The following is a 26748-nucleotide window of genomic DNA, read 5'->3' on the forward strand; positions in this document are numbered from 1 at the left end:
TTAAAGCTTTGTATTGATCCATCTGGCAACCTCCTGAACTATCGTTGCGCTGAGCCGGACAGCATTGTGAAAAAGACTCGACACTTCACCCCCTCTGTGTATTGGTGAAGTGTAGCAGCGTTGTCAAACTTTCCCAAATGATCATCCGGATCTGTCGATTCAGATCTTTTCTGTTCCATGTTATGTAGATCGGAGCCGTGTCTGAATGTAGTCTGCTCGGTCGTCAATGTTTCGCCGATGTGAGTCCGAGCGGGCTGGTCCTCCGATACATACCTTGTCTGTTTGAGCGCCGAAAGCTCGGTACATGGTCGAGCTATGCTAACATCTGCCTCATGTAGGCTCGGCGATTCTTCCTCCCGGTCGGGAAAGGAGTTGCCCGATCGGACGATTATACCAGGGTGGTGACCAGCTTGACTTTGACCTCCACTATGTCATTGACCACCCCTGTTGACCGGGGCCCCTCCTTATCACTGGATCACCTGTGATGTGATTATTATATATAGTGTAAGCATGACAATGAGACAAGTTGACTGACGACCAGATAATGCCTCATGAAATATGGAGATTGTGAGGGCTATTATAAAAAGGGATCCTTCTCTACTAATACAAGTATGCACACACATATTCAAGCCTTCTTCTACTTTTTTCTATTTTACACCGCCGTTTGGCCACCACCATTTTTTGACTTAATTGTCAGATTAGCTGTGTCAGGACCCCCCGACCCATTTACTGATGATTTCACTCCTTTTGCTAGTGTTTGCAGGCAATTTCTGGAGGCAATATTTGAAGTTCTTGGGATGAGGTCTCAATCTCGGTCCGCTTTCTAGCTAGCTCACCGACAATCAACTCTCAACTGCTTCTCGATAGAATCACCCAAAAAAGAAAAATTAAACTAAGGAATAATTATTTTAATTTATTTTAAATTTGGTTTATCAAACAAGTTTAACAGTTCCACTCGGACTCGTTTGCTTTAATTAAGATGATTTTATTTTTAATCAAATTGAATTAATTTGTTTTGATACTGATTTTTAATAGTACAAATATACTAGAGCTTGTTTGTATTATTATTTTGATGATTTTATAATCAAGGAAGGCCCTTTTAATTTTTTATTTTTTGAAAAGGATATTTCTAGTATATTCTCAAATCCCAAATCTCATAGCAGGGTGGAGATAAAGGTTCTGTCTTGCGATTTTTATTTTTTTTAAATGGAATCTATAATTATTAAAAAAAATGATATATTTAGGGATAGACTCATAAAATAATAGGACCTATATAAATTTATATATCTATCTTTAAATATTTCTTTGAAATTTTTGTTTATGCATATTGTTTGCTCATAATTATTTGGTTGGTAAGATTTAGAATATTTGATTTTATAATTTAAAATATTTTAAAAAATATTTAATTGTTGACTTGGAAGCGAGACAATATTTTGGAAAAATGTTTACTCTATCTACATGTTCTACTAATTTTGATTTACTTAGTTTGTCCAACACAATTAATTTTTCGGACTAATATAACCCATTTGATTTTCTACGTATGTATTGTAATAAACTCATAAAAATTATACTTCCAATTGAAATTCCTAACAAACTCAATAATTCTTTACTTCCAATTGAAATTCGGCCGATTGAAATTCTTCACAAATTCAATAATTCTTCATAATTTTAATTAAATCAATTCGAGATAAATATGTTTTTAGTAAAGATACAACCAAGAGTTTGATTATTCTTTTTTCTAAACATTATATTTTTTTTTTGACACATTATAAATGAATTATGCCTATCTTTCCAGAATATTCCCTACCGAGGATGGCGGCGCAGATTAATCATTCAACGAGATAAAGCGCCGATGACAACGATCCCATGAGATCTGCCCCACCAATTAAATTCGAAGCCTTACGACTTACGTCACGACTCAAGACTCCGCTCCTTCCCCCTCGTAGCCCAGCTGTCGGGTCTTTTTTAATTGAGACAAATATACAAACACTTGGCGTGCGGGCGTCTCCTTCCGTCGCCGTCGCGAGGCGGCGATTGATTTGTCTGCAGGAGCAGCCATTGTGCGGCGGCGGGCGGGCGGGAGGGCGGGAGGGCGGGCGGGCGTCAAGCGGTAGGGGGGCGCCGGGGGAACCGAGGCGTGGCTACGTTGCCCTCGCGGTCGATCTGGTTCAGCCGCTCCGGGATGGTGGAGTCGAACAGTCGCGAGGTCGGGTTCTCGGCGTAGCAGACGTAGTAGCACGCCACGCACGCGTGCGGCAGCGCCATGCCGATCCGCGTCTGCGGGAAAGGGATTTGGGGGTTGGGTGAGTGATTCCCTCTGGAGTCTGGAGTGTGTGAGAGTGAGAGTGAGAGAGAGAGAGGAACTGACCATGAGATAGCCGACGAAGAAGGCGAGGAGGGAGACGGTGGCCGTGTAGTGCTTGTGGGAGGAGAAGGTCCAGGACGCGGCGAAGATGAGGGAGAGTGCGCCGCTGGTCACCCCAGTCAGAAAGCAGACGGCGGAGGTGATGTCGGAGTCGACCAGCTCTTCCATCTTGTTCCGCTCGAATAGCCCCCAAGTGCTCATCGACGCCTCCACGAACCCCTTTCCGTATGCTGCGATCTGCGAGCATCATTCGTCACCAAGATCGCATTTTTTATTCAATTGGAACAACAAATTCGATGCGGAGGGGCGGAATTGATCGATTACATGGACGAAGGCCCAGCTGTTCCCGTAGCGGAAGACGGATTCCATGACTCTGAGGCAGCAGTGAGCGCAGGAGAACAAGAACTCGTCCTCTCCCTCCAGCAAGTTGAGGCCGCGGGCGATGATCCTGAGCGCCTCGATGGAGGGGACGAAGAGCGAGCCGAGGCAGGCGCTGCCGAGATTGATGGTGGTGGCGCGCTGGAAGCTGAACTGGGTGTTCGACTGCATTCCCCTGAGGTAATACAGGGCGATCACTCGGCTAACCGTCAAATTAGCCACATTGCGCATCACCTCGGCCGTCCAAGCCAGGCTGAGCACCAGGGCGAGGATGGTCAGGGGCGGGTAGTAGAAATTGAGGGCTCCGATGATGGAAAAGCACCACACCAAGATCCAGAGGAAGCCGACGCCCATCATGAGGTAGGCCGGGCCGTTCACGTCCGGGAATTTGGCCACCGGCTTCAGCGCCTGGGCGAAGATCTTCCCCGTGAATGCGACACGGCGAGTGACCCAGCAGGTGTAGAGGCCGGCGCCGATTGAGAAGGCGATGAGGGCGACGCCGAGCCCGTCTGTGGCCGGGAGGGAGAAGCAAAGGAGGAGGATTCCGGCAGCCATGGTGGCGAAGAAGCTGGCCCAGAGGATGATGTGGACCATGACGGTAGGATACAACCGCACCGTTTTCTGCCAGACGAAGGCGAGGATGATGCTGAGGACGGAGGCGCCCTCGATGGGCGGAATCCAGAACTTGAGCACATGCCTCTCCCGTCGAGCCCTGGGAGATCCGAAGTCGAGCAAGCCCTGGACTCCCTTGTAGCAGAAGAAGCACACGGCGGCGGCGGCCACCAGGAGGTGGAACACGAAGAGCAGCAGCGAAATCCGATTGGTGTACGCCCTGGAGTTCAGCGAGGCCAGGCTGACGACCTAATCCCCCACCACCATATTCAATTAGAGAGAATCGCACCTGCCCCCATTCAACACTAAACAACGATCTCACATCGATCGCGCGAGCATTACCTGCGGTGGGGTTGGGGCGGGTTGGAAGCCGGCGGAGGCGGTGGCCGCTGTGGCGGCGGGGTGCGGGGCGACATGGATGGGAGCCACTGGGTGCTGCGTCTGCAACCTGGACACCTTCGTCTCCCCCGGCGACGAATCCACCATCACCACTTCCTTCTTCCGCTCTCCTCCAACCGATTTCTCTCCTCCGCCGAGCTTCTCCTCCTTTCCTCCGGAGGGCGGTTCCATCGCCTCCTGCAAAAACGTCAAGCGACGGCCTTTTTAGCTCAAACTGAAGGTGGGATATGCGGGGAAGCAACCGGTTGGGTGCGAGCGCGGGGATTGAGTTGATACCGTCACGGCAGCGCCCATCTCGCGTTCCCTTCCGGCGAGCGGAGGAGAGAGAGAGGGGCTGACGTCGGTTTCCTCTTTGTCGGCGTGCGAATCGGGCAGTGGCCGTCCTCTTCTATTGTTTCGTCGTCGTCCTCGCGCTTGCGCGCTCTCTCTCTCTCTCCTCGTCAGCGGTGTCAGGCCGTGCCGTTGACGCAAAGTTTACCACGCCGGCGCAAACGGTCGAGACCAGGCGAAGACGGAGACGGACGGCCGCGATGTGATCCGAAGATGGGACCCACGAGGGGGAAGCCGGGACAGCGAAGCCTTCCTTTGGCTTGTAACGAAGCCGCTTTCTTATCATATTATTGGTGGGTACGGGAGGAATTAATTATTGATGGGTATTTGTTTCACCAACGTGATGTAAAATAAACTCAATAACAATATAATAAGATGATCTTTGTATGCGCGCTACAAACTTTTTCCTCCATGGTGAGCTATGAATTAAAATTGATTGTTCTATCTGAATTTTAAAAAAAATCATTATGTAATAAAGAGTATATATATATATTTTTTTTTTGATAAAAAACAAATGGGGATTTTTGTATTGGAATCATTAAAAAAAAAAAACTTTCCTATTTTGTTTATTATTCAAGAGTCTCTGGATCATGGTGTCGTGATAGGACATTCAGATTGTCACTCAAGCAACCATGATTTAAACTCTAGTTATGACATATTTGTAGAAATTTTTCCTCTAAATGGGAGACGTAATCAAAGGTTGCTGGGCTTCTAGGCTGGCCGCCGCATGCGCTTCCGATTTACCCTGATAACCGATGGAAAATTTTTATGGGGTCGGACCGATCATTCCAGAAATAGTTAATGAGACTAACTGGGATTATCATTTTTTATTATTATTCAATAGTCTCACTAGATTCAAAAATTGTTATTATTATTATTTTATTATGGTAGTAATAAAATGTGAAATTCATCTTTCAGCGGTCCCATGATCATATATGAAGAGGTATGATCCTATCCGAATGAAAGAAACTAGAAAATCGGGGAGGGAGTGACCATTGATGGGATGAAGACTTCAATCCTGCAAAACAAAACTAAATCAAGGCAGGAGTCCCTGGGGTTGACCCTCCGACGCTCAAGTCAAATTCAGGAAGAGAAAATGAGTAATTAAGAAAATGACCAATCTTGTCTTTCCTCATATTTGGTGTATCTTTTTATACCTTTCTTTGTGATCGTTCATCTACCCTTATTTAATGATATTAATGGTCAGAGGAAGACTTCTTTGTCTTGACTTCTGTGTATTAATGATAAATGAAGTGTTCTTCTTAGTCTTGGCTTCTTCATATTTAATGATGTTAGACGGAGTGTTTTCTTTTTGTTTTCTCGTCTCCTCCTGTGTAGTGTCATTCTTGCGTTGGGCGGGCGGTCTGAGCAGCTTGTTTTCCTGCCGACCGAAACAACCAACTACGGGTTGTTCATTCGTCCGACCGACACATGATGTCTATTTGTCTGATCGGTTGGGTGATCCACTTGGCCACTCCTTTGTCGATCGAGATAACCAGATAGTCACCTTTGGCTGAGACTTTTTCCGTAAGCCCCGACATTAACTGTCTTGACTTTGATCGACACCGTGTAAATTGACCCGTGATAGGTGGGCTCCCCTTTATCGTTGCATCACAAGCCTCCCCCTCAAGTCTAGTCGAAGGAGGTTGCATGTCCGACTGACTGAACCACTGGTTTCCTTGGTGAGTTCTACGTCTGATCGGAGTGTTAGGTTCCCTAGTATCTAATCGGTGCATCAACCAACGTCGCTCGGTCATTGTCTAACCATGGCAAATGACTATCAGTCCAGTAACCTTATGTAGATCAGGACGATGAGCGACAATACTTTCGAGGGTTTTCCAAATGCGCTTCTTCGAGCGAGCGTGGTCGTCACTGACATCATCCATATTTCTCGAAATTTGTGCAAATCCTTGACAATTATGGCCGAGCATGCGGCCATCCCTTTTAATTAAGTTCATTAACTGTTGTCTGGTAACCGCATGCCACGTGGCCCTCTTTCTGTCGTCGCACGCCTAACAAGACAGGTGGATATCCTCTGCTAATGTGACTAGCACCTTTTTGAATTCCATGGTCAGATCTTCTTCTAGGTTTTCGAAACCTTGGATTGGACGATTGAGAGCGACCGACCGTGAGGTTTATAAGTCTCATGTGCGCTGTCGTCTTCTCCATTTTGTGCCTTCGTCTTCGAGCTTCGCCGTTGTGGCATTGCGATTCTTCACCGATGATTTCCTTGTACTCCGGTAATCTCCCACTTCTTTGAGCGATTATGTGTGATCTTCCTTGTAAGGTCTTCGATCGATTCGGTCTAATGTTCGTTTATCGTTCATCTTCGATCTTGTTCTTTCATTCTTTCGATGGCAAGCTCATCTCAGCCTCCCGTCACCATCCCTGGACTCGGATACACTTCCATTGAATCTAGGTTCGACGCAGGCGATGCAGAGAGTTTGAGGGATGCATATGAAATTCTGCCTAACTATCAAATTGGTCTCCTCTCTGCCTTTGACCGTATGACTGAACCGCCACCCGATTTCGTAACATTTTTCAGTGACCAATTTACCGTCGGTATGTGGTTCCCGATCCACCCTTTCTTTTCTGTTGTTTGTAAATATTTTCGTATTTCTCTTCACCAACTAGTGTTGAACTCTTTTCGATTGTTGTGTAGGGTCGTCATTCTATTCTGCTTGCACGACATTCCCCTTACTCCTTGGCTCTTTCATTATTTTTATTATCCCAAATTGACTGTGTTAGAATCGATGGTCGCGGCTAGAGAGGGGGGTGTGAATAGTAGACCCCAAATCTTCGTTTCTTTCTACAAATCAAGGTTAGCGCAGCGGAAATAAACAATAGAAACGACAACGGAGAATAGCAAACCTCAAACTCGTCGATGTAACGAGGTTCGGAGATGAAACTCCTACTCCTCGGCGTGTCCGTAAGGTGGACGAAGCCTATCAATCCGTCGGTGGATGAGTCCCCGGAAAATCGGCTAATAAGAACACTTCTTCTGGGTGGAGAAATCTCGCCACAGAAACTTCTTGCAACAGCAAGAAAGGTGTACAAAAATACAGCACAACACAGAAGACAATATGAATGTACAAAACAAAGCTTGCCTACTGTTCTTGTCGACTGGAATCCGAAGCAGCAACTTCAGGAAACTCACAGCAGCAGCTGATCAGTCGAGGAAAGCTCACCCAAAGCTTCAAGAAGGAGCTAACACGAAGCTCAGTAAGCTAAGAGCTCAGCAAAGCTCGATCACTGTAAGGAGTAGGAAGAAGAGGGAAGAAGTCGAAGAATCGCTGTAGAAGCCCTCGATCCTTTTATAACCTCTGATATCCTGAGCCAACCTGCGAACCTGCAAGCAAAAAGGCCAGAACACAGACGCCCGAAATAGCCTAGCCGTTGAGTCACAACGGCTAGGCCTGGATCGATCAGGCTCCACCCTGATCAGTCCAGAGCCTATCTGATCGGTCATGGGGACCGATCAGGCCCTAGCCTGATCGGTCCCCAGACCGATCAGCTGTTCCTTCCCGAGCCGTTGCCTCCTTCTGATCGACCTTCTGATCGGTCTCCAGACCGATCAGATAACACACAGAAGCTCACTGTGTGGTTACTGATCGGTCACCAGACCGATCACTCGTATCGCTGGATAGGTCACCAGACCGATCCAGGTTTAGAGCTCCAGCCCTAAACCCTAAATGGTCCTGAGAATGAGCTACCTAGCCCTCTCTTGACCTAGTCTGGAGAACGAGCTACCGAGCTCTCTCCGACTTCGTCCGGTCCAGAGAACGAGCTACCGAGCCCTCTCTGACCATAGTCCAGAGAACGAGCTACCGAGCCCTCTCCGACTTTTCGTGCCATCTCCGTGCCAAGTCTCCATAGTTGGACTTTTCCCGTGCCAAGCTCCCTGCTTGGACTTTTCACCAGATGTCTGGTCAACCTTGACCCATCTGGATTTCCCTTGCCTGGTTTCACTCACAAGGACTTTCCAACTGCCTGGCTTCACTCACCAGGACTTTCCCATTGCCTGGCTTCACTCACCAGGACTTTCACACTGCCTGGCTTCACTCACCAGGACTTTCACTAACTGCCTGGCTTCACTCACCAGGACTTTCCCACTGCCTGGCTTCACTCACCAGGACTTTCACAACTGCCTGGCTTCACTCACCAGGACTTTCTCCAACTGCCTGGCTTCACTCACCAGGACTTTCACTTTCACCTAGTTTCACTCACTAGGATTTTTACCTGACTTCACTCACCAGGATTTCCCGAGTGCCTGGCTTCACTCACCAGGACTTTCCGAACTGCCTAACATCCCAGTTAGGACTTCCCAGTCAAGTATCCGGTCAACCTTGACCTACTTGACTCTTCTTCATTCAACCTGATCAGACCCTGATCAGTATCTCTCCGCATGGACAACTGCACCTGCATTGTCCATGTCTACATGTCTTTCTGTATTGTCAAACATCGAAACCATGACCAAGGTTTACGCTTGGTCAACTAGGTCAACCTTGACCTACTGAAAATTGCACCAACAGTCTGAGCCGGGGACCTTCTTATTCCAAGCCTGAGTGGGCTTGGTCTTTTTCGATAAGATGTCATCCTCCAATAAATATTGTAGGGAATACTACTTTTTCGTTCGCTTTCCCCAAGCGGTCGAACTTCTCGACCAGATGGCAATTAGAGGCGTCAAATCTACCAGAGCTCAAGAAATACAAGAGCCGATCAAACTACCTTCACGCAGCTTCATACAATTGGCTGGTCGGAAGTATCATATACATAAGTTGCTGCTGGAGGTTGTCTTATATGTGTTCGGCCTAAGCCCAATCCGCACAAGTCTTCCATCCAGCTTAGGTACGCTCCTTCTTGGTCTAACTTTTGAATCTAACTGATTTCTTCTTTTCTTTTGCAGCCGAAGTCATGTTGCGTGCTCGTCTGGCCGATAAAGCCAAGCTCGCGGACAGTAAGATCAATGTCGCGGTTGTGGCCAATTGGAGAGCCGCGGTCTGCAGCCAATCGGTTCCAACGAGGATCCGTGCGACGAGAGGAAGGAACTCAAGTGCTAGGAAGCAGCGTTGGGGGAAATCGGACGGTTGTGAGTGAAGCAGTGGCTGCACAGCGGACCTTCTACTCGAACGGTCGTCTATGGCCCCGATAGCGGTAGCTTTGGTCCCGATAGCGGTAGCTTCGGAATCGGCTACCTCTGACGAGCCCCTTCAACACCGAAAAAGGCGCTAAGCAGAGGGTTCTTCCTGTACTGCTACTTCGGCCCTACAACCCTCCCCCGCGATCAACTCTCGTCCTCCATCTGAGTGGGGTGAAACTCTTCCACCTCTATTCGAGCGGGGTGAGACTTCCCTTCCACCACTTGAGCAAGGCCTAGGGGAATTCCCTGCGTCGATGTCCTCCGACCGGACGCCTTCATTGTCCAGGCTGCCTCAAGGGACGATCTGCGTGCCACAGATTGCCTTCATACCTCCACCGGTGGCGCAAGTATCTCGTATCCGGCCAGTCTCCTCATAGCCGGGCGACCGGACATCTTCTGCACCTTCTGGCCCGAGTGGCCAGAGATCTATAACGACAATCATCCATTTGCCGACTGACAAGTACTGCCATCCGGACGACCCAGCGTCCCTCACCCCCGAACATCAAATAAGAATACAAGGGCCGCTTGCACAGATATGGGCTGGCGCACGAGCTCGTGCAGTGGTCGTAGCTTCGGGGGGAATTGGCAAATAGCCACACCAAGATGTCTACTAGGGTATGTAAATCTTTCTCCTTTTCTTTCATCCGCTTAGTTCGTATAATGCTTAACGTTCTCTGCAGTATTGGGTGGAAAGCCTGGTTATGTGCCATAGGCTCGCTTACCTGGAGCGTGAAGTCCAATATCTCTATGCTTCGAGCGGCCAGTCACCTGCTTCTCAAGCCCAACTAGAGCAGATGAATGTCGGGATGACTCAGTTAAGGGCCGATCTGAATAAATGCTCCGAGCAGCTTGAGGCGGAGAAAGGTAAGAGCGCCAAGCAAGTGACTCAGCTGGCTCGACTTAATAAACATACTGCCTCCTTTGAGTCTAAAATCCACTCGGTCAACATCAGAAAGCTCCGAATCACTGAAGATCTAGAGATAAAAAACAAAGAGTATCAGATGTTGGCTCAGAATCTGAAGGACGCTGAAGATGCACTGAAGGCTGAGCAAGATGGGCGATCGTCCGAACAGACTGCAGTGAAGGCCCAGCTCGACGCCAAAGATGAAGAGTTGACCAAGTTGAAGGAAGAGCTGGAGGTCTCCCGAGCGGCCTTAGAGACTTATCAAGGAACTAAGTCGAGTAGGTTTGATCTCATGAAGCAAGTCTGAATCCGCTTGGATGCTTTTAATGACAAAGTCATTGATCGGGGTCTTCGTCTGTTCGACCTTGCGATCGATGGGACGCTCAGCCAACTCAGGGAAGGCGGCTACCTCCCAGCCTCTTTGACAAGTAAGGTCTTCAGTCAGGACAAGCTGACTAAGTCGCTGCTTGATGATGTCTTAGATTATCTGGAGTGAGCCTATTAAAAGTTCTGTCTCTGTAAAAATTTAAAGTTTCAATAAATGCTTGTCCGTCCGCCTAATCTTTATTTTCTTCTAGTATTTTAATTTTTTGACTCATTTTTTAAGCGTCGCGAAAACTCGTGCGGCCTCGTGATTCTTCCGATCAGCAATGACTTATCTACTTAGCCGATCGATCCATTTTGTTTTCAAGGTCGTCGCTTGATCGATATAGCGTAGACAGGGGTTTAAGGTCGCCGCTCGACCATTGTTGGAGACAGTGGTTTAAGGTCGTCGCTCGACCGTTGATGGAGATAGAGGTTTAAGGTCACCGCTCGATCGTTGATGGAGACAGGGGTTTAAGGTCACCGCTCGACCGTTGATAGAGACAAGGGTTTAAGGTCATCGCTCGACCATTGATGGAGACAGAAGTTTAAGGTCGCCGCTCGACCGTTGATGGAGACAGGGGTTTAAGGTTGCCGCCCGACCACTTATGGAGACAGTGGTTTAAGGTTGTCATTCTACCACTGACGGAGATAGGGGTTTAAGGTCGTCGCTCGACCACTGACGAACACAGAGGTTTAAGGTCGCCACTCGACCGCTAACAAAGATAGGGGTTTAAGGTCACCGCTCGACCGCTGACGGAGACAGGGGTTTAAGGTTACCACCGCTCGACCATTGATGGAGATAGGGGTTTAAGGTTGTCACTCGACCACTAACAAAGACAAGAGTCTAAGGTCGCCACTCGACTGCTGATGAAGACAGGGGTTTAAGGTTGCCGCTCGACTGTTGACGAAGACAGGGGTTTAAGGTCGTCACTCGATCGCTGACGAATATAGGGGCTTAAGGTCGCCGCTCGACCGCTGATGAAGACAGGGGTTTAAGGTCATCGATCGATCGCTGACGAAGACAAGGGTTTAAGGTAGCAGCTCGACCGTTGATGGAGACAGGGGTTTATAATCGCCGCTCGACTTTTAACTTAGCCTGGTCGACCCAAGAGTCTGGAATGCTTTGGTTTTAATTCATGTTGGCCCACCTCTCACCCAGGCTTGTAGGATTGAAGATGATTTGCGCTCCATGGTCGCTCAAATCGTCTTTCATTTTCATCTTCCAAGTAATAGGCCCCTGAGCGGAGTTTCTGTACGACCTTATAAGGTCCCACCCATGATGCCTCAACCTTGTAAGATCACCGACCTGGAAGGACCTCGGGATCACCCTCCTATTGTAGTTCGTGCTGAGCCACACTTGGCGAAATGCCGGATAGCTCATGTGTCGTCCAAGCGAACACATCTTGATTTTGTCTCAAGTAGGCTACCAGCTCCGCTTTTTTCTCGTCCTCTAGATCAGCGGGGATGAAGGTGGTTGCTTCCGGACGGTTAGGGTGGTTCTGAACTTCTTCTTCTTTTTTTGTAAACTAGTGTGGGGGGTTTCTCAGGGATGACGTTTACCTCCAAACGCGGGTTTTTATGAGCAGTTCTTGCTTCAGACTTGACTATCTCGACGTAGCATCGTCGAGAGGCTAACTAGTCTCCTATGACTTCTCCTACCTTACCGTCTATCGGGAATTTGATCTTCTGGCAGTAGGTGGACACTACCGCTCGAAACTCATTGAGTGTCGGTCGACCCAAGAAGGCGTTGTAGGCCGAAGGCGCATCTACTACTATGAAATTTATGGTCCTTGTCCGCTTCAGGGGTTCGTCTCTAAGTGAGATGACCAACTTGATCTAGTCGATTGGCAACACTTCGTTGCCAACGAAGTCATAGAGCGGAGTCATCATTGGCAGCAGTTTACTCCGATCAATTTGCAATTGATCGAATGCCTTCCTTTATATGATATTTATCGAGCTCCCTGTATCAATAAAAGTACGATGGACTGTATAATTGACAATTACCACTCGGATGATTAATGCATCGTCGTGGGGGACCTCCACTCCCTCCAAATCCTTAGGCTCGAAGCTAATCTCAGGTCCCTCAACTTTCTCCTTGCTACATCCAACAGCGTGGATCTCAAGCTGCTGCGCATGCAGCTTCCTTTCTCAGTTAGAATCTCCATTGATCGACCCACCGACGTGATGGATCGAAAGCACTAGAGGGGGGGGGTGAATAACGCTTGTGGCTATTTTATCGATTTACGAAAATCGTTCGAGTAACTAAAGTAACGCAGCGGAAATGAAAAGTAAAGTAACTACAAAGACACAATTGATTTACTTCGTTCGGAGCCTATTTCGACTCCTACTCGAAGGCCCGCGATCCTTGACCGCTTTCGGTGGGCAACAACTATATAGCGCAAATCTTTACAAGTGAATAAGTACAAGTAATTGTAGTAAATAAACTATACCAACGAAAAGGAGAATAGAGAACTTTGGATTAATTCGTTGAAGTAGCAGAGCGTTGTTGAGGCGTTTAGCAGCAACACACGGAAGAGCAGAGTTTTCTGTTCGAAGTTGGATGATTTGAGCTGCACCTCGAGGCCTCCTTTTATAGCTCTGCAAGGTCTGATCCAGATCCCCAAGTCTCGGGATCAGATTTGACCTGAAGCGGATCGGTCGATCGATCCTCACGTTCGGTCGACCGATCAGATGACCTCCACCGCATCTGATCCGTCGATCTGTCGCTCTGCTTCGATCTGGTCAAACTCTATCCCTGCGTTCGATTGACCGATCCCAGGATCCGGTCGACGGATCAGTCTCCTTTGACCCGCACACCTCGGCTTGATCCAGTCGATATCTATCCCAGGTTCAGTAGACCGATCCCGAGGTCCGGTCGACCGAACCCTGGTCGAGCCCGGTCCAACTTCTGGAAACCTGATCTATTAGCTTGGGGGTTCGGTCGACCGATCCCAAGGTTCGGTCGACCGATCCCGGTCAGTACTAACCCTGCACAAAAGTATTAGTTTCCTGCAAAACAGAGTTAGAACACAAAAGATAATAGATAAACAACTGAATTGACAGCCTTCGGACCGTCCGGGTCTGACTTCGGGTTTCCGACCGGAAACCCTAGGTCGACCCGACGCCTACTGTTCCCTCTACGGGGAACACGTCCTCACCTATTCCACTCAGGAGATTTTACTTTTTGCCAGTTCGATCCTCCAGATCGACTGGACTTTTGCTCACCGTCCGATGCTTCCGGTCTTCATGCTGGATGTCCGGTCCTCGACCCATCCAGACTTCTACCCGATTCGCGACACCAGGATTTTAACCTAGGGTTACCATCCCCTAGGATTTTTGCCCGAAGCGTCGACCCGCCAAGACTTCCCGCATAGGGTTACCACCCCCTATGACCTAGGGTTACCGTCCCCTAGGGTTTTCCTTTTGCCTAACCGCAGCTAGGACTTTTCTCCACCTAGGGTTACCACCCCCTAGGGTTTTCACCTTGCCTAACCGCAGCTAAGACTTTCCTGAAACACTCAGTCATACACATTAGATGACAATTAAACTTAACTTTAAATCCCTTTTCCATTATCAAAACTAAGGTTCAATCATCGGATGCTTCCCGCACCAACACGGCAATCATTCCTATCTCCCCCCAGAGGCATTACTTCGATTCTCTTCTTCCCTTGTGGATGGTCTAATCCGTTCGGAGGAGGCTAAGGTAGGGATTCGATCCCTTTGTGGTTGGTGGTGGTGTGACCCAATCGTCCTTTCTGAATTCCTTCATTATACAGATCGGCTTTTGTGGCGTCAATCTGGAAGTGGCGATCGTTGGTGGTATCCGCGCGGAACCTACCTGCTAGCTGCCAGGTCGTAGCAATCCTTGGCGTTGTGCGTCATCGACTGGTGGAAGGTGCAAAATATCGGTGGCCCTATCTTGCTTCTTGGATGAGTGGCCGCCACTTGTTGTACAGCATGTGCCCAAGTCTCCTGGTGTGGAGTGGCTCCCGATCGAGGCCCTTTAGGTGGTTGATGATTGCTCGATTGACGCCGCTCGGATGCTCCTGTGGGCTCGACAACTGTCTCCTTCTTCCTTTCCATTTGAACTATCATTCCGCCGATCCAGATAAAGTGGTAAGGAAGACTCGGCATTTCACCCCGTCCGTATACTGGTGAAGGGGTGGTCGCGTTGTCAAAGTTAGCTAAATGGTCATCACGATCAGTTGCTGCATTGTACTTCCCGATCGTTAGCTGGGTGTAATGCTTCGGCAGAGGGTCATTTAGGATCCCCTTCGAAAATTGTTGATTGATCCACTTGGGCGAGCCGTCTTCCCTCAGCGCTTTTCCCTTTCGTGCATCCCGTACGGGGGCCTCATTTGAAGAAGATCCACAGTCTCTATCTACTCGACCTCTTTCTTCTGGGAGAGTCCATGATAGCGCTCAGTTGAAGGGGATTGATGCATTACGGGTGTCCCCATAGGAGCCAATCGATCTCCTATTTGGCTCCCGAGCGGAAAGTTGATTCGCTCGATCTTCTCTTTCTCTTTCAGCCTGTCGACCTGCTGCAGAGGCAACATGCTCATACGTTGGTCGATTGGCGAACGCCTATTGCTGTTGCTCCAATATCTTCGTCACTCGAGTTTGTATTAGTGCATCAATATCCTCTTGCATCAGCGTCACTATTGTGAGTCGTCCAGCGTCTTCCATCTTCTTATTCGGATATAGACTACGTTCCCACAGACGGCGTCAAATTGATTCTGTCCGAATGAAAGAAGTTGGAAAGTCGGGGATGGGGTGACCACTAACGGGATGAAAACTTCAATCCTACAAAATAAAACCAAACCAGGGCAGGGGTCCTTGGCGTTGACCCTCTGATGCTCAAGTCAAAATCAGGAAGAGAGAATGAGTAATCAAGGAAATGATCAATCTTGCCTTTCCTCATACCTGATATATCATTTTATACCTGTCTTTGTGATCGTTCATCTGCCCTTATTTAATGATATTAATTACCAGAGGAAGACTTTTTTATCTTAACTTCTGTATATTAATGATAAATGGAGTGTTCTTCTTAGTCTTGACTTCTTCATATTTAATGATGATAGACGGAGTGTTCTCTTTTATTTTATCGTCTCCTCTTGTGTAGTGTCATTCTTTCGCCGGATGAGCGGTCCGAGCGGCTCGTTTTCCTATCGACCAAAACAACCAACTACGGGTTGTCCATTCGTTCGACCGACCCATGATGTCCATTTGTCTGACCAGCCGGGTGATCCACTCAGCCACTCCTTTGCCAACCGGGATAACCAGACAACCAGCTGTGGTTGAGGCTCTTTCCATAGCTCCGATGTTGATCGTCTTGACTTTGATCGACACCATGTCAATTGACCCATGACAGGTGGGCTCTCCTTTATCGATGCATCAAGGTAAGTCAGAAAGTTGAATGAGGAGGATTTTTGTTTTCTCGACTTTGTTAAGATTTAAATCTCCCTATAATAGCAACTCTGTCCATATTAACCAACTCAACTTTGTTTCGGGACTTTATTTTTTTATTATTGATCAATATTAACTAGTGTTGATGAATATTGATTAGAGATAAAATATTTAAATTGTCATAAGTATGTAAAATAAAGGATGAACTAGTTAACATTGAATCTGAAATGATGGATTCTGCGGAAATTTTTTATCAGTCGTTAAGGTAAATCAAAAAATGTTCAGGGAAAATGACCCCAGAAGTCCAGCATCTTATGATTGTGTATCTCATTTAAAAAAAAAATCTCTGCAAATATATTATAGTTAAAGATTAAACATGAATATCTAAGTGTCAATTGGACGTCTTCCCAATATATCATTATTTTTAATATGCTTATGTAATTAAAATATTGTTATTAGCCCATTAATATTGATAAGAATTATATAATTAATATTCATCAAAATTGAAATATCTATTATAGCAAATCTTAACAGCATAAAAATAAAAATAGTTTTTAAAAAAATAAAAAGATGAGACATTCTTTATTTATATAAATGAAGTGAAAGATATATCCTTTATTATTTTTTTAATAACCTAAGAATTTACCCTGCGGTCCAATTAGTCTGAGAGTTGGATGCATAAATTCCTAGGATGTAATTGAGTCAAGTTAAATCGAACTCTTGAATATTTGAGCTTGGCTCATTTATAATTGAACCAATCTCAAATTTTATTTAACGAATATATTTACGATTCACGAGCTTATTCGAACTTTTATCGAGCTTAAACAACCTTAATAAATATAAATAATAAATTTAAATATTCATTAAAAACTAAATTATATATTTAGAGAAAATTATAATAATGATATTAAAATTTATAATTTTATTCTAATAAATAAATTTAATATATTTGTCTATATTTTCCATAAATAGAGTGTAAAATCTATAAATTTAATATCAAAATTATTATTTTTTTTTATTTAAAAATTGCTTAATGAACTTAACAAACGTGTTCATGAGCTAACGAGCCGAATATTACGAAGCTTGAGCTTGGTTTATTTTTCTTAACGAACCTTATTAAACGAGCTCAAACGAGCTTTTATCGAATCAAGCTTCGACTAACTCACGAATGATTTGATTCATTTACACCCCTATAAATTTCTGAATGTGTGGGCAGCTACTCGTCTAGTCATCATGGTCTTAAATTTTTTTATCTCACCATACAGATATCCTTTTACTATTCTAATAAAATGGTTCTTTTTTATTTTTACTTTTTTTTTTCTATTTTCGTATTGTTCAGTGGTGAAAGATGAATTCGTTAATTTAACAATCCCTCCAATACGACCCTACACGGTAAATCATAGCCTTGGCCGAGCACATAGTTAAAGGGAACGAAAGAATCCAAAATAAGATCTGCATCTATCGAAATCGAACTTGACAAATTCTACCTTACCAACTGAGCAAAGATTCTTTGGTTCATTTTTTATGGATCGAGATGACCCATAATCTAATTATGGTCGGATTATGATTATGATTCTATTCGATCGAGACGTACGTTAGAGGAGTGAATCATGTGATTTTTTTAAAAAATATTCTTTTCGATTTTGAAAATAAAGTGCGCAGCGAAAAATTAAGTAAGACAGTAAAATAACAAAATAAGTAAAAATACGATTCAATTTTTACTTAGTTTGGAGTTTTCGACTATTCCTACTCCAAGATCCAGGTCACACGGACCTATCAACAAGTAATCCACTAAATCTTCTTGTGGAACCACCAGAAGAGTAATCAAATATAAAGAGAGTTGAAGAAGAGTAACATGCTACACTTTCTGTTTGTAGAAAGTAAGTACAATAATTAACTTTTTACCAAACACTGTTTATAGTCGATCGGCTTGAACTAAGTGTTTGGGCGGCTTCTCGGCGGTAGTAGAGTGTAGTAGAGTCGTAGCAGGTTAATAGTAGCAAGCCAGAGTAGCTGAAAAGCCTATTAGATGCGTAGAAACTTGTATGAAAATTGTGTGCAAAGCCTTAGGCGAAATACCCTTATAAAGAATATGAAAGGCGCCTTCCATAAGTCAAATTCTATCTCGCGTTCACTGTTCCTTATCTGTGATGAAGTCTGAAGTTTACCTCTTGGAAGACGCCTTCCATGGCACTGAAGGCGTCTTCCATAGCATGAAAGCACCTCGGGCACTGTTCATCCGAGACCTTTTGTGCTCCTTTTACCTTGTAGAAAGTGTTAGTCTAATAACCTATAAGACAATGTTAGCATAGTAATAATAAGGAGTAGTAATTAGACTCTGTCTTTCCGAGACCAAGATTTAGTCAGAGTCTTAATTTAGGTTTTTAAAATGAACCTAAATTACATTGATGCCTACTATCCTTTTGAACGGGGGCGCGTTCTCACATAGTCACTCTCCTCCAATGACTTACATCTACTTACCAGGTGTAGAGTTACTCCCGGAATCACACATTTGGACTTCAGGAATCAAATATCTCGACCTACCAAAATCGCACATTTGGTCTTCTCCAATCGGGAATCGCACATCCCAACCTATCGAAATCGCACATTCGGTCTTTTCAATCGGGAATCGCACATCCCGACTTTGCCAGAATCACACATCTAGACTTCAACTTGTCGAGAATCAAACATCCCAATTTGTCAGAATCACATATCCGGTCTTCAACCAATCAGGACTAGAACATCTTGACTCGGGTTAGTCAACCCTGCACACTCAATAACAAGGTTATATTATCACAACATTTAATTTAACACACTTGTCATTCATCAAAACCTTAGACCGTTAGTACAAATTACACCAATTGATTCAACCGTAATTGGTTACGATCCGTCCTTAGGTTCACTTTCCTATTCAAATTATAATTTGAATCGGGGTGGGCGCTTGGAGGCCGCCAGTGATGGGCGGGTGGTCAGATTGTCGAGCGCCGAGCGAGAGACGCAGCCTTTGGATAACCTCCGACTACCCATCCCAACCTAAACTATAGCATAAATAAAAATATAAATCTCAAAAAGGATCCCAACTAATTACAACTTAATGACGGCTGTAATCTAATTATAATTATATTATGGATATGCACGGTCCAAAGAAAAATGAACGGATCCGGTCTCTTAGCAGCTTGGCTCACGTATCGTCGATTATTCCGTTTGACTTATTTTCTAAAATATATTCTTATTTTCCTCGATAAGTTGTTACTGGTTTCCCTTCGTTTCATTTCATTCCTTCGACACTTCGCTCGCGTCGGGCCATGGCGGCCACCTCCCTCTCCATCTGTTCATCATCGGCGCCCCTCTCCTCAGTTGTCTTCCTCGCCCGCAAAAGCTTCCCACTCCGACGCGCCTGCTGCCGTTGCGGCTTATCCTCCCCCACCTCTTCTTCTTCTTCTTCTTCTTCTTCTTCTCCCCAGTACTCGCGCTCCCATGGAGAAGGCGCCCCCAACGCTCCCCGTTCCACTGCTGCTCACGACGGAACCTATTTGGATGCCGAGGTTGACACTGGTTCCAGATTCACACGCAAGATCGCTGCCGATCCCAGCAGCAATGCGCTCCTCCACCCCGCGCCGGCCACGGAGTCCACCATCGAGAGGGTTAGCGTCTTAGCGACGCTGTTTCTATTCATCCTTGATTTATCCTCGTCGATCTGGGAATTTATAATTTGGTCCGTGATCTCGCCTTTTTGTGAATCACCGATTTGTAAACAAGGGTTCGAAAGAAATCCCAATCAGCTAGACACCAGGGAACCCTGCTGCATTTACTGTGAAAAAAATAAGATTTTCGTTTAATTTCTAAAAACGCCTAGTTGATGGGGATTTTTAACTAGAAGATATTCAATAGTTAAAATTCTTCTTTTTTTTACCTTTTTATAGGGAATTTCTGGCTACAATAATTTGGGGAATCAAATAGATTTTTTGAATTGTTAATTATTGAGCTGCAGTGAAGTTGTACTTGGACAGCAACTTGTGAGCTTAAGTTGTAGACTAATTTTTGCAAGTAACTGGGTATAGTAAAAGACTCTAGATTCAAGTAACTTCTTTATCTCATTTTCGCCTGTGTAGAATCTTAGTTCCCCTTGGTGCTCTATATTTATTGCAACTAGCAGAAAACTGACTGTTAGAGTGGGCAGTTAAAATCCTTTTAGCCTTGTTTTCCTCTTAAAAACGGAGCTTCATTACAGCTGTGCAATTAATTGGTTGGTTATATAGCTTTGCCATAATAAAAGGATATGGTTCACAAACATAAGGAGAAACATGATTTTTTTTTTTTTTGGTAGACTTTACCATGGATTGTTCTAAATTCATTGCTATAACATATTTTCTTATGACAAGGTGAGAGACCTAGGTGAACAGGACAAGATTCAATGAGGAAACCTGTGGATAAGATGATGGCACAAGGAACTCTCAGAATAATCCAAACTAGCCATTTTCTACTTTCCATTTTGAAATTTTTATCATCCTTTTTGCTATATGTTGATAATCATATGTGCTATTTAAGCTTTATGGAAATCTCAGTAGCTGTGAATATCCAGCGACAGTTCTTGTTGTAGTATGTTTGTTAGTATCAATGTTATTTACTTCCTTTTAACTGGTAGTTCGCTGAATTTCAGTTAACCAAAATGAAGTAGATTTTTTTAATTGTTATTACCTTAATAAAATATGCTTCTTAACTAAAATACAGGTGATTTTTGATTTTCGTTTCCTTGCCCTGCTGGCTGTTGGAGGTTCGCTTGCTGGATCTCTATTATGTTTTCTAAATGTAAGTCATACCAACTTCCAAGTTAAATATATTCTTCTTACAAAAGGTTAATGAATGCCTTTGTTTTTTCAATACGAAATAGACTATTGATGTTTCTTATCAACAATGTATTCGAAGCTCCAACTTTGGTAAACAATGACTAGCGCATGGCTATGATGTACTAGTTTATCAGGTACTAGTATGATGATTAAATAAGCTATTCTTTAGGTGCATGTGAAGATCTAAAAGTTTCAATAGTGGTATTCTATCATATTATTCATCTTTTATGTAATTACTTAAACAAATGGTAAGTTGACAAGAACCATTTAGTTTCCCAAATTTTATAATTGACAGTATGCTTACTATTTGACATAAATAATCATCTTCAAGCCATAATCACCCCCAACTATTTGGGCCAGTTACAGGGATCTTATCTCTCCAGTGATTTTGATACAAGCCTAAATTTGTAGTCATATATGTATACTATCTGACATGAATGTGCTCGCAAAATTGTTGTGGAATATTATCACTAATCTCTTGGTACAAAATTAATGTAACAATTTTCAAATTTGATGGAGAATCCGCAAGTGATTTGGTTGTCAAGTTGATGATGTGCATATATAATTGAAGTTTTTGCAAATTGGCAACAATTTCTCAAAAATTCAAACTAGTTATAAAGCTGTATGAATTATGAAATATGGAGTTACATTTCACATCATCGAGCTCTAATCCTTATAGCGCTTGTCTAGACTCGATACAAATTCAGGTTTGTGTTGTTTTTGGTTTTATTGATATTCATTTAGGTCCTTGAATCTCCTATAAGCACTTTGTTTTTTGATCAAGTTACCAGTAGGATGAATGTATTTTCTAAAATTTTCTCTTTAATAGGGCTGTGTTTACATAGTTGATGCATATAAAGTTTACTGGACAAGCTGTGTTAATGGCATTCATACCGGTCAAATGGTGCTCCGGTTAGTCGAGGCTATTGGTAAGTACATTTCTGATTAAATTATAATTTGTTGACTCCTACACATATACCACCATATTAAGGAGTACATTTCTGCAAAATTTCAAGAATACTGGTACATTACTTCTTCAGTGAGAAACAGAACTACAGAAATAGTATGGTATGGAAACACGTAGTGTACTTCGAAATGTACCGGTACCAGAAAATCTGGTTTATACAAAAGCATATTATGTATTGTGCTTTCTATTATGCTTGAACGAGTAAAATTATGATCCACTACCGTTTGATCGTTTATATATTACTTAAGATATACAAGATCCAATTTCTCTAAAATATCCAATGTGGATTTGTTGCTGCATCCTCATCAAGTTTGTAGTGTCAATTTATTCTTCCTGCAGACGTTTACCTTGCTGGAACAGTGATGCTGATCTTTGGTATGGGATTATATGGACTGTTCATCAGCAATATACCCACAGGGACCCCATCTCGTGTCGACCGTGCTCTAAAGGGATCTTCTTTGTTTGGAATGTTTGCCTTAAAGGTACTAGTGATCTTCAAGATATAAAGAACAATGTCAGGAGTTGAGTCTTTTCAAATGGCCCGAGTCTGATCTCAATTTCTGCTCACAACAATTTCCTACAGGAGAGGCCAAAGTGGATGCAGATTAGTTCCCTCGACGAGTTAAAAACAAAGGTCGGGCATGTCATTGTTATGATTCTCCTGGTGAAGATGTTTGAAAGAAGCAAAATGGTGACCATAGCTACCGGGATGGATCTTTTTAGTTACTCGATATGCATATTCTTATCCTCAGCATCATTGTACATCTTGCACAATCTTCACAAGCCTGAATGAAAATTTTCGAATGCGTGCTCAGATGCGTTATAAGGTATATATTGTACAAGATCTATTCTGCCAATATCTGTAAATAGCAAGAACAGTAGTGTGACATCGTCTCAATGTGCTTATTGGTGCACACTGACATGATGAACAAGTAATGCAATAACTTGTATTAATTTTTTGTATTTAAAATATATAAAATAAATATGTTTGAACATTTAAATTTGATTTATTAACGCTCACAAGTAATGTTGGAACAATGTTATGAATAATTTATAAATAATATTTTAGCGGAGGTCGATAAGGACATTATGAAAGAGGGAAGAAGGGGCACGACTTGATTGTATCTATACGGCACGGTCGGACTGTGTTTGATTCTAGAGATGTGGCACGTTTAGGTATAGGCGTGCCCACCAGATATGTTAGGGGCATTTATGGTTCTGGAGTTGTGGACTGTGTTTGATTCTAGAGATGTGGCACATTTAGGTATGAGCAATGATATGTTCAAGGAAAAAACTCAAGGAAAAGTTCAAGGATAGACACATAAAGTCATGGCCTACCATTTCACTTTTTGTGGGTCCCAAGACTTTATGTGTCTATCCTTGAATTTTTCCTTGAGTTTTTTTCCTTGAGCATATCATTTTTCTTTAGGAGCAGGCGTGCCCACCAGATATGTTAGGGTCATTTATGGTTCTGGAGTTGTGGCACGCCTCGGCATGCATGGGCATGCCCACTGGCTACAGTAGGGTCATGTTCGGTTTTGGAAGAGCGGCACGACCAAGCGCGGTCGTGCCCATCGGACATAATACCATGTAAAGGTTTAGACACAATATATATAGGATTATTGTAACGTAACGAGAATTTTAATAAAGCTTCGATTATTTTGGTGAAGTAGATATGTCGCTAAATCATAATAACTTTGCATTGTCTCTCCTTATTTTTCTCATACTCAATTTTTTTTTACTGTTGGGATTCGATTATTGTCTTATTGCTGTGCGATCTTCTTTCTTCACTCCTCTGTTTTTTTATAATTAGAATTGACGATGTAATACTCCGATTCTGAGATTCTAGTTAAGTATGATTTAAAAGGTTAGATGATACTATCCATATTATCGAGTTGCACCTTCCTTTTCGGAAGCTCAAACTTAAGAACTCCAAAGTTAAGCGTGTTTGGGTGATCTTCTGGGAATTTTTCTGGGTGCGTGCGAGTGAGGACAAAGCATGCTGAAAGGATTTCCGGTGGCTTATGGAGCTAGTCGTTAATTCGATGGTTTTCTCTTTTTCCCTTCCTGAAAGGACCTTCGGTAATTTGTGGAGTTAGTTGTCAATCCGATGGATAATTCTGGTGACGTTCCCGGTTTGATCCGGGTGGGGCTCGCCCGGTCCGGGGCATTACAGGCGAGGTTTTTGCAAAGGGTGAATAAATTGATTTATTAATATATAGATAAAATTTAATTAAAGTAGTATATATGAAAAATGCTAATGAATAACTCGTGATCTTCTAATCACATATTATTACAATTGCACCAGGTTACCTTTTGTAAAGAAAAATGATATGCTCAAGGAAAAAAACGCAAGGAAAAGTTCAAGGATAGACACATAAAGTCTTGGGACCCACAAAAAATGAAATCGTGGGCCATGACTTTATATATTTATCTTTGAACTTTTCCTTGAATTTTTTCCTTGAATATATCATTCCTCTTTCGTAAATGATAAAAATCACCATGTCAATAATTGAGTCGAATTAAAAGTTTAAATAATTTTATTCGATAAGCAGAAGCAGGAAAAGGGTGTACCGCCGTCGTCGCGTCAAACAGTTTGTTCGCTCAGGCTCAGCTATGTTTCGGCATCTCTTCGCCGGCGTCCACCGTCAACTTCAGGTGACCGCCACTCTCGGCCATCGTCGGACTGCCGCCGCCTCTTGTCCACATTTTCTGGGATTCGTCAAACCCTATTCTGTCTCCTCCGTCGGCGCCGACGATCCCTCACCCCTAATCGCCTCCTCCCTGGCGAGATCGTGCGGGCTCTCCGACCATGCCGCCTTCTCCATCTCCAAGAAAGTCCAGCTCGACGCGCTCGACAAAGCGCTCTCGGTGCTCGCCCTCCTCAAGGACTACGGCTTCGACGACGCCCATCTCGTCCGCCTCGTCGACCGCCTTCCTCGTGTCCTCTCGATGGACATCGAGAAGACCTTGAAGCCCAAGCTTGAGTTCTATTGCGGGATCAGCCTCGTCGGAACCCCCTTCCCGGAGATCCTGCCAGCGAACCCCTGGCTGCTTACGTGCAGCGTGGAGAAGCGATTGCTCCCCAACGTTGAGCTCCTCAAATCGATCTTGAAAACGAATGAGAACCTTGTGGATGCCCTAAAGCATACGCCTTGGTTGATGACCTCAGACATCAGAACCACCGTGCTTCCCAAGCTCGATGCTCTGCGCGCATACGGCGTGCCCGATGATGTAATCTTAGTGCTTTTGATCCGTTACGGCTACGCTTTGCTGACAGATACAGCTCGATTCAATGAGGCCTTTGACAAGATCAAGAAGATGGGAATCTGTCCGAAGAAAACTACTTTCGCCCGTGCACTCGGGATGGTTGCTATATTGCCCGAGAAGAAGTGGGAGGAGAAAGTGGAGAACTTGAGGGGATTGGGATGGTCGCAGGATCATGTCTTGGAGGCATTCGCAAAGCAACCTCACGTTGCGATGGTATCGACGGAGAAGATAAGGAAGATTGTGAAGTTTCTGGAAGAGAAGCTGGGATGGACACCGGAGCACATTGTGAAGTATCCAACTGTTCTGACATTGAGCCTGGAGAAGAGGATGATGCCCAGGTATGCCGTCCTGAGCATTCTCAGGCACAAGGGATTAATCAAGCCTGGCTTCACAGGGGATCATTTTCTGATGTCGAGCAAGAAGTTCCAGATGGAATTTGTGACCGAGTATCAAGACAAAGCTCCAGAGATAGTTGAAGCTTATCAAAGAAGTGAAATCGGATAGATGACAAGAATGTGCTCTAGACAAATCTGCTAACAAGCAAACTCCTCTGTAAGACAAGCGAATTGTAAGCAGGCAAGGTTTTTCCTAGGACACCATCTGAATTGTTGCATGCATCCTTGCTAGATTGTTTTGTACTCACATAAACTCAGTTTATGGCATGTTTCTTGTTGCTTAGAGTATGATCGAGATGAATACTATTAAGCTTTTGAAAATTGATTTTTAATTGAAGGAATTAGTTAGTGTCATAGAGATACTTGGCATGTCTATACATTGTTGGAGGAGCTTGGGCAATTGTTCCTTGATCATACCCTCTCACAGCTACATAGTGCTTCAAAATGTTAGGATGATAAATTTGTATGCCAACATAAGTGTGGATCTCATCCAATTCAGATCGTCTACATCTACCAAACATATGGTCAATCCTTGACTGCTATCTAGCAATCCACTGACCTTTGAGTCTATCAAAGAAAACTTGACCAAAAATAAAAAAATATGGCTACTTGGACGAGGATGGAGCCCGATGGAGTACAATGATTTCTGCAAGATCCCAAATGTCCCACACGGTTGGCCCCGCAATATTTGTACAGAAATAAATCATGCAACTGAGCAAGTCATCACATTTAAGGGTATTTTTATATCGGCTTCGTTGGTAATTGACACATGTCCATTTTTACAAATCTACTACGTGGTAATTAGCTCGGCTATGCCCTGGGGATTTGATGGAGTACGATGATGCAATATACTTGAGAAGACTCGGAAGTCGAATTTATCAACTTATCAAGGTTGATCATGATACTTCAAAAAAAATAGCATCAGAATTTTCATTCAATATTCTAAAACGCGGGCTAGGTGGTCGTCTAGGCGCTCAGCGGCCGCCAACTGCATCGGAAAGGTGTTGGGTGGTCAGTCTATGCGGCGTTGGACATGGTGGAATTTTTTTTTAAAAGACTTAAATCCTATCCTTCAGTGATTCATCTTCCTCTCATGTCGATTCACCTACTTCTCACCTCCGAAAGCTTAATCGGTAAGTTTTTCTATAAATTATTTTATGCAATTAATTTTTTTAGCCTCCCGCGACACTTCTGGTGTCGTGGGACGCATAGACACATCGTGGGAAGCTTCCGATGGCATCGAACGTGGCGTCGGAGCCTTCCGAAGGTGCCAACAACGTCACGAGAGGCATCCAGCGCCAGTGTTGCAGACGCTTCCAGCAGTGTCTGAGGCTTCTGGCAGCGCCAGACGGGTCTTGCAACACTT

General features: G+C 44.2%; 3 protein-coding genes across 4 annotated transcripts; 2 read left to right on the top strand and 1 right to left on the bottom strand.

Annotated features, from left to right (window-relative positions):
- Positions 1-1795: 1795 nt before the first annotated feature.
- Positions 1796-4337, bottom strand: LOC122040559 (CTL-like protein DDB_G0274487). 2 transcript variants are annotated; one of them, XM_042599914.1, is made up of 5 exons: positions 4031-4335; positions 3698-3931; positions 2690-3604; positions 2369-2602; positions 2008-2277 (listed from the first exon to the last, which is right to left on the bottom strand). In XM_042599914.1, exons 1-5 carry the CDS (start codon positions 4046-4048, stop codon positions 2104-2106), a joined length of 1575 nt encoding a protein of 524 aa, XP_042455848.1. In that variant the 5' UTR covers positions 4049-4335; the 3' UTR covers positions 2008-2103. The 2 variants fall into 2 exon arrangements, with proteins under 2 accessions (XP_042455846.1, XP_042455848.1); XM_042599912.1 differs by having other exon boundaries at positions 1796-2602; positions 4031-4337.
- Positions 4338-19152: 14815 nt separating this feature from the next.
- Positions 19153-22687, top strand: LOC122040560. The gene is made up of 5 exons (XM_042599915.1): positions 19153-19547; positions 20635-20712; positions 21580-21679; positions 22057-22199; positions 22301-22687. The coding sequence occupies exons 1-5, from the start codon at positions 19209-19211 to the stop codon at positions 22508-22510; spliced, it is 870 nt and encodes a 289-aa protein (XP_042455849.1). The 5' UTR covers positions 19153-19208; the 3' UTR covers positions 22511-22687.
- A 1646-nt stretch (positions 22688-24333) lies between these two features.
- LOC122040388 (transcription termination factor MTERF2, chloroplastic-like) lies at positions 24334-25491 on the top strand. The gene has a single exon (XM_042599703.1). The coding sequence runs from the start codon at positions 24334-24336 to the stop codon at positions 25489-25491; it is 1158 nt and encodes a 385-aa protein (XP_042455637.1).
- The last annotated feature ends 1257 nt before the right edge of the window (positions 25492-26748 follow it).

This window comes from Zingiber officinale, chromosome 2A, assembly GCF_018446385.1.
Source record: "Zingiber officinale cultivar Zhangliang chromosome 2A, Zo_v1.1, whole genome shotgun sequence".
NCBI classification, from domain to species: Eukaryota; Viridiplantae; Streptophyta; class Magnoliopsida; order Zingiberales; family Zingiberaceae; genus Zingiber; species Zingiber officinale.